The sequence below is a fragment of the Trypanosoma equiperdum genome, assembly GCF_001457755.1.
Source record: "Trypanosoma equiperdum strain OVI genome assembly, contig: ctg_721, whole genome shotgun sequence".
NCBI classification, from domain to species: Eukaryota; Euglenozoa; class Kinetoplastea; order Trypanosomatida; family Trypanosomatidae; genus Trypanosoma; species Trypanosoma equiperdum.
The window spans coordinates 2,609-10,541 of NW_027124667.1; the positions used below are offsets into that span (position 1 = coordinate 2,609).

Consider the following 7,933-nt stretch of genomic DNA (forward strand, 5'->3'; position numbering starts at 1 on the left):
TCCCTTTTTGTGTGATGTGTGATCGGCTATTTTGCAAAGTGACTGTAGGTAGCCGGACGTGTCTTCTGTTGTGAAGGGTTTCATAGTAGCTAAACACTGCTCTCGTTGCCGCTTAGCTCATATCCCTGGTACAAACTGTTGTGTGTGTGGCTCTGCGGAAGAGGAGAGTGTGGCTTGAGGAGTTATTAGCGATGTTGAAGAGAGGTGGGTTAAACGGAGTGAAAGTAATTGTGATTGGTGATGGGAATGTTGGGAAATCGTCTTTGCTGCGGCGCTTCGTCACGGGCACATTTAGTAATCAGTACAATAGGACTGTCGGTGTGGAGTATATGGAGAAGAGCGTTTGCCTCCGTCAACGTAGCACGACAGTGAACCTCTTTCTTTGGGATACGGCTGGGCAAGAAACAGTTAGTTCTGTAAAGGATATCTATTACCTTGATGCCGCGGTGGCTATCCTGGTTTTCAGCACCGACAGTAGCGAGAGTTTTGCGAGAATAGAGATGTGGAAGAGGTGCGTTGAGCGTGTGTGTGGAAGCATACCAATGGTTCTGTGCCAGACAAAGTTTGATCTTGCACGGCAGGCCGCTGTAGTGGCTGAAGAGGTGGAGAAACTCGCTGTTAAGTTGCAGTTGCCTTTGTTTCGCGTCTCTACGAAGGATGGATTTAATGTCACCCAGTTGTTCGAGTACGTGGCAGCAATGTGCGTTAGCGAGGCACCGGGGGGCGAATGTGGACCGAGCGGCAAATTAAAGAGTGAGGCGGATGGAAACGGCTCCACAGGTGCGGGGAACGCAGGGAAGTCATCGAAATCTGGTGGAGCGGGGAAGAAGTCGTCCAAAAAGTCAAAGAAGAAAAAGTGCAGTGTTATGTAGCCGCTGGGTAAAGGAGCTGCCCGTTATTTTCGGCTGTGCTTTTAAATTTTATCTCACATTACTCGGCGCGTGTTTGTGGAAGTATACACACACACACACACACACACACACACACACGCGCATAGTGCATTGTTTTCCAGTGCTCGACACGCGTGCCCGTTGGTACGGTAGACATGAATCGAACGCCGGCCAGTGGGGGAGGGTGTAGTGGGGGAAAGGTTCCCGTGACCTTTTGTGTGGTGATCATATTCCCTCCCTCTTTTCATTGTACGTTATCTACAAATGTTTTTTTTTCCACGCGCTTCTCGTTTTACTATCCTCTGTGCGCGGAGACTCTTTTGTGGTTGCATGTGTGTCCCTGTCTGTGCATCTGTGGGTGCAACTCCGCTTTGCCTCTTGATGAAAATGTGTTCCAGTTTCACTTTCTTTTTTTTCTTCTTTCCCTCATGGGTCGTGAAACAACATCACCACCAAAACGAGATTAGTGCTGAGGAAGGTCAGCTTGACCAGTAGCAACGACGAAATAACTGGGAAGAAGACAGCATCATTATAAATATTAGCATTACTCGTATAGGCATTGCATGCCACTTTTTAAACCATCGGAAATACCTGATAATTCGGCGACGGTCCCGCCCGTCACTGGTTGTCGAGACGGTTGTGTGGCGAGCGGCTTTGACAGCTACCCACGCGGGTTGATCGACCGATGTTCTGTTGGTGGTAGGACGAACATTTGGCCCATACATCCGGATGTACAGCAGGCAATACAGCTGGGCAAACATTTAAACATGAAGGCTGTCGTCCGTGGTATGAGAGGCACTGGAAAGTCCACAGTTGTCTCGAGGCTCTGCGGTTACGTGCCCGCTACTCGCTATACTCCATCAACAGGGATCAGCGCTGGGACGTTTTTTTATAGAAGTCGCACTTCAACCAATACTATGGTAGAGTGTGGGGGAGCAAAGGTTGAGTTATGGGATGTTGTCGACGATGCAACACCCTCTGGCACATCCGGCACGGTAGCGGATATGCACACCGTGGATGTTTACCGCGGCTGCCATGTCGCTCTATTTGTCATTGATAGGAGACGGAAAGAGTCGCTCGAGTACGTTGTGCGTGAAGCGCCCCACGTCCCACCAACCACATGTATCGTAATTGTAATTAACTTCCGCGATGCCCCCAGGGAGTCGCTTGTTGTGTCGGAGCGTGACGTTAGTGCCGTGTGCAAATCCCTTCGCCGGACGACAACTCCGATGGTTTTGGCGGTGTCTGGCGGTCGACCGCCTCTGGAATGTTATTCGACGTCGGCAATATTTGTGAGCATCAGTGCGGTGACAGGTGATGGCATGGAATCCCTATGGGATGCTTTTGAGACGCCATTCCTCCTTGTTAAGGTGCTGTCGCTTGAAGGGGAGATAAATTCTTGTTTCCAGCACATTGAGCGTCATAGCACCCGGACATTAGACGAGTCAGCAAGGCGCCAGTTGCATGAGAAGGAGGAACTGCGGAGGTTGCGCAAGGAGAGAGAAATGGGTGAGGCACGCAGTGGACATAATCCCCGCAGAGGCGATTGCGCCCCGCCGACACCGCGAAGAGAAGTCCTTTCCCTCACGCACGCGACGACGCGCGGTTGCGGAGGCGTGGTGTGTGAGGAAGAGGATGTGGAGGAAAATGGGATAGCGAAGGGCTTCTTTGATGACCTTGAAGGTGATGAGACATGTGAAGAATGCTTTGGGGACGTTGGCGGCCATATTGGTGTCCAGAGCAGCGAGGCTGCAGCGGACGACGAGGCGGAGACGCTCAGCAGCAGCCATAATGCTAGTTGTGTCCGTCGTTTGCCATCCCCAGTTGTGGCAGCGGCCGCATCACTGTTACGGGGGGACAAAGCAGTAGCAGGGGATTCATTAACTTCTATTGGCGGTTATACTGATAGTTTCCATGCGAACATGCCCCGAACAAGCAATTTGGAGGGGAGCACGTTTGACGGTCGTGGTGGCGGTTTTAGTTTAGGGGAGGCGGCGACGTTGGACGATGGTTTCTTTAGTGTCGGGGGAGATGAAGAGGAAGAGGAGTTACGCCTGACAGATGAAGAGTCCCTTGCAGGAAACGGCAGCGATGCTGATGAGAGTCTACCACCAAGGACTCGGATACAGTTGAAGGAACCCGTGTCGGTGAATTCCCTACCGGGAGCTGAACAGTCGGCGGTGATGACATCCAGCATGAAGGCAAATATCGATGTTCTTTTACGAGAAATGCAGAGCGTATTGCTAACGTCAACCGGATCTAAACCCAAGTCACGGCCAGAGCGCAGTAGCAGGCAAAGAAGCAACCGCGACCGCAAAAATAGGGAGTTAAGACGCCGGAGGGCGCATGGCGCCGCTGAGTGTGGGGAGAAAAAGGAGATACACTGTGACAAATACGATGATGGAACGTTTGAGGTTATACGAGATTGACAGACCGTATGGCATTTAACGTTGCTGAATCCGTTACTCTGGCGACGACTTTCTCCTTCCTTCTGCTCCCCCCCGTTTCCCCCTCCTCTGAATGTTTGCTTTGTAATTATCATCAGCTAATTTTTACACTAGTTTCTTGCTGTTTCCACGAGTTTATTTATTTTTTACTCTTTTGTGTTGAATTCCGCTCCGGAGGTTGCTTCTCTGCATTTTTTTTTCCAAGGGCGAAGCAAGCAGGGGGAAAAGGCACGTGGAAAACCTAATTTTTGGTGATGTATTTCTTCATATTCCTCTCTTTTTTCTTAATTCTGCAGAATCTGTCGAAATCAAGTGCTTTCCAACGCTTATCTTTTGTTGTTGTTTTTTCGCACCGGGTGATATGTTCTTTCAACGCTGGCGCCGCTGTTGCTTCCTGAGTTCCTGCTGGTCCTCGTACCGTAAAAAACTTTTCTTTTCACGTTGTTCAATTTTTTTGCATACCTTCCAACCGCTGCGTGAATCGAAACCAAACCAAGACAACGACTGTGAATCAGCACAAATTGATTGTCAAAAGAACGGTGCTGTTATCGTCATTCTTACTTCGTCTGGCTCTGGGGCCGCAGGTGAAGACGTGCTCCCCCCCAATCCGCCACGCATGGGCCTGTTGGAGTTCCTTCTCAAGATCCGACCCTTTTCGCGCCGAACGCGTCGGATCCTGATGCTCGGCCTTGACAACGCCGGTAAGACGCGTCTTTTGAGGAGGATATGTGAAGAGGAAGTATCCGACACTTTCCCAACGCAGGGGTTTAACATTCAAAACATCACCGCAGATGAGTTGAAATTTGTTGTGTGGGACGTTGGAGGTCAGAAGTCTCTCCGATCTTACTGGCGGCACTACTTTGACCATACTGATGCGCTCGTGTTCGTTATTGATTCTGCTGATATGGAGAGGATAGAGGAAGCAAGGACGGAGCTTCACTATATTTTAGAGGAGGAAAAGTTAGTAGGTGTGCCGCTTCTGCTGTTTGCGAACAAGCAAGACATCCCAGAAGCGGCGTCGCAGGAGGAGGTTATGTCATCACTCAACCTGCGTGACACAATTAATCGCCCATGGCACATCGAGCTCTGCTCGGCTGAGACAGGGGAGGGGTTGAGCTCCGGCTTGTCGTGGGTGGTAGACACCCTGAAAAAGAGACGCCCATCGTTAAGGCCAGACGGCCAAGTATAATTGGAAGCTCCACCTCTTCAGGGCTTGCTATTTTTTTATTTTATTTTATTTTGCGTGCCTCCCTCACAACTGGCCATGGGGCGGTCTGGAGCGTGTGGATCATAGGGGAACCCCCACGAGCAATTGTCGCAACAGTAAGGCAAATCTGTGTAAAATGTTCTATTTGTTTATTCTATTTCCCCCCTATCAGCTGTTTCAAAAGGCTTCAGATTTCCTAAAGGAAACACGTTTGCCTAATTCGCGTGTGTCGTACTTTCAACCCAGCTCTTTTCTTCCGCTGTGCGCGAGACACACGTTAGGCCCGCTCCATTTCCTACATTTTTTCCGCGTTCTCTTACTTTGTTTCATTTAAGGCCCCAAAATGGAATATAGGATTAAAGTGCGGAACGAAATTCTGGTGAGTACGCACAACGGACCCACGTTTGTTGGCTGTGGTTCTTTCCAGCCACTTTCTGTGCTCACATCACGTGCCGATGTGGTCTGCGGAAGCAACTCTCGCCTCAGCGCACCACAGTACAGCAATTCGGTTGCTAATTGAAGGAATTCAACTTGTGGCTGAGAAGGTGATGACAAAATGTTTTCTGCACTGTCCTCGCCGGTTTTGTTTCTGACGGGTTTGACGGCGTGTGCCGTGCTCCTCCTCCCTTTTGTGCCGATTTCGCTTGCAGGTGGTGAAGTGATTCGATGGGCGAACGCGTGGGGAGTGAATGCGGGGACACCTTGTAGATTTTTTTTTACTTCTCTAGCTTCTTTCTACTAATGGAAGTCCGCCTAATTGGGGTTGGATACACGCCTTATGGTGTTGTTTTGATTATTATTCATAGTTGCTACTGGAGGCCGGTGGTTGCTTTAAAAAAATTTTCCTGCGGTCGGCGCAGCCAACAGTTATTCCGGTCTTAACGACTTGTTCTACACCATCACATGAGTGGAAGCTTTTCTCATGGTGTTCACGCCTCCTTTGTAGCGTTGTGAGGGAAGTTGACAAACCGGATAGCCGAGTGAGGGAATACAATTGCTTACAAAGAGTATTCAATTTATTTATGCTGTTTTTTTTTTGTATCTTTGCCTGTTGCTAATCCCAAGTGCCCCCTCTTTCGTCTTTGCTATGGGGCCATGCGCACCCATATATAAAGGTGGCAATCCAAATCCAGAAGTGGGCACTTCCAAGGATGCAAAGTGGTGTGGGTAACATTACAACTCCCACGTCGCCGCAACAACTTGTTGTAGAAGCTCCCGCTGAACTCCTGGAAACCTGTGGAGTGCAGTATCCTGCGGCGGCTGATGTGAATGAGGGCGAGGTTGTGGATTCCAAAGCCCTTTCTGCAGCCCCCGGGGAACGTGACGTCTTGGGATGTGGACCCACACTGCTGTCACTTTTATACAGCACCCAAAAGAAGGACGAAGTAGGGCATCGCGCAGTAACGCCAATGTTGTGGGAGTGCAACGGAGCTCAAGAAAGATGCCACTCATCGAAACGGGACTTTACAACATGTGTGAAGGCGCGGAAGTCCCCTCCTCCGGGCTCTGCAACGGGGTCTGGAACTGGGGCCATTAGGGATGTTCTCAGACCGTATAGAGAGTCACACAGTAAACGGTTTCGTGCGAAGGTAGTGGATTGCCGCGCGGCTCTTTCAGTAGACGACCAAATCATCACCCTCAAAAACGAGAACGCTAAATATAAGGCTCAGTTACTCACCAAAGATGTGCAGCTGAAGGAGCTTGAGGCAGCACTTCGTGCGTTTCGAGCGCCGAGGGTTCCGGTTCCCTCGGGCGTGACAGAACCTGCTGAAGTAGGGGGGTGTTATAATGGCACGGACACTGAGGTGGCGCGTCTTACCAGAGAAAATGGTGAGGTGTGGAGGCGGCTGCAGCAATCACATGCCCAGTTGGCAGTCTGGAAAAGGGATGCACGGGTTTCGAAGTTGCAGGAGTTGAAGATGGAGTTGGCTGTTTATCAGGCCGAAGTGGCTCGCCTCGCGGCTGAGGTTCCATCTAGTGGCGGCGCTGGAGGTGCACAAAATCACCCAGCTAGGTCGAAGTTACAGAGAGAAGCGGAGACTTCACGGGCAAAGGATCTCTTTATCGCTGAGCTAAAGGAAAGAGCGTCTGAGAACGCTACAGCACTGCGAAAATGCATGGACGACGCTATGCGCACAAAAAGTACCCTTGAGCAGGTCCGGGAGGAGAATGAGTTGATATCTAAGGAGTTGTGCTTGTTCAGAAAAACGGCCTTAGCTCTGACACGGGTGCAGGAGGAACTGAGGGCCACCCAGTGTGAGCTGGCTGAGGCTCGAGAGCGGCTTCAAGCCTTCGAACAGATGATGCACACGGTGGGAGGTCCTGAGGAGGTAAAGGCTGTGGTTAAGGAACGTGATGCCCTTTTGACCCTGTTAAAGCAGCATAATGCACGCGAAGCGGCATATCACCAGGAGTTTTTCACCCGCCAGCGCGAAATGAAGGAGTCTATGGAGCGGTGCCTTCAGGAAGCTGTTCAACAAGAACGAGCACTGGCTCAGGATAGAGAGATGCAGCTTCGACGCTCTTGCTTGATGTGGAAAGAAAGGTGCGAGCGACTGCTTCCAGACAAGTTGTTCGAACAGGGACGTCTTATAGAGGGTGGTGGAACCGTTGTAGAAGATGAGGAACAGCAGACCGAGTTACACCAACTACCCAAGAAAATAGTAACCCCTTTCATGGATAATTCACAGAGGCAGCGGTTGCTTACAAAGCATATTGACGATGTTCTAATCGTCCGGCAAGTCTCGTCGACGAGCACGCCGGCCAGTTCGTCAACCACTCTCTCCCCCGTGTCGGGTCTCTCGAAATTGTCCATAACCGACACTACCCAGAGCCAAAGTAGCTCTCATGGCATGCAAATCAGCCACCCAGGGAACGAAGACGCATCTTCGCCTGTGAAGGGAAATGTAATGTCTTCACAGAAAGGGAGCTCTGGCGACGCTCCCGTTCCACCCACAGAGAGAACCGATCCCGACGGTGGCGCCGTTAGCTATCCAGCAAGCTCCGCCGTAATATCTGCAGAGCGGACTTCACTGGTTGAGAACAGCAAGGGCGATATCGTCACGTCGATTTCAACAGAGGAGGGTGCGGTTCAACTGCCTAGAGGACTGATGACCGCTGGTGTTGATTCTAGTGATGATTCAGGCAGCGAGTTGAGCGACCTTGCTGTGGGAATAGAGGAGGGCAAAACCCCATCATTTCGACTGCATGGCAATAGCGATGGGCAATTAATCCCTGAAGTTGTCTCCAGGATGCCCTTAACTCTGCGCACGGTGAGCAGCGATGGCGTAGCTGCAGTTCTTACAGTTGCTTCACCACCTCCAAGAGTTTCTGTGCCACCGGCACCTGTCCCACGAGAATCTGCAGGATCTATTGCTTCATCTGAGAAT

The 7,933-nt window shown here is 50.8% G+C and overlaps 3 protein-coding genes and 1 pseudogene across 4 annotated transcripts; all 4 read left to right on the forward strand.

Annotated features, from left to right (window-relative positions):
• Positions 1-191: 191 nt before the first annotated feature.
• TEOVI_000332000 (small GTPase, putative) lies at positions 192-872 on the forward strand (the record flags this gene model as incomplete). Its single annotated transcript, XM_067226242.1, has 1 exon — positions 192-872. The coding sequence occupies one exon, from the start codon at positions 192-194 to the stop codon at positions 870-872; it is 681 nt and encodes a 226-aa protein (XP_067082343.1).
• A 581-nt stretch (positions 873-1,453) lies between these two features.
• Positions 1,454-3,319, forward strand: TEOVI_000332100 (uncharacterized protein; the record flags this gene model as incomplete). The annotated part of the gene is made up of 1 exon (XM_067226243.1): positions 1,454-3,319. The coding sequence occupies one exon, from the start codon at positions 1,454-1,456 to the stop codon at positions 3,317-3,319; it is 1,866 nt and encodes a 621-aa protein (XP_067082344.1).
• Positions 3,320-3,698: 379 nt separating this feature from the next.
• Positions 3,699-4,526, forward strand: TEOVI_000332200 (ADP-ribosylation factor-like protein; the record flags this gene model as incomplete). The annotated part of the gene is made up of 1 exon (XM_067226244.1): positions 3,699-4,526. One exon carries the CDS (start codon positions 3,699-3,701, stop codon positions 4,524-4,526), a length of 828 nt encoding a protein of 275 aa, XP_067082345.1.
• A 1,169-nt stretch (positions 4,527-5,695) lies between these two features.
• On the forward strand, positions 5,696-7,762 carry TEOVI_000332300:pseudogene (annotated as a pseudogene). The gene has a single exon. A coding segment is annotated over exon 1 (2,067 nt).
• The last annotated feature ends 171 nt before the right edge of the window (positions 7,763-7,933 follow it).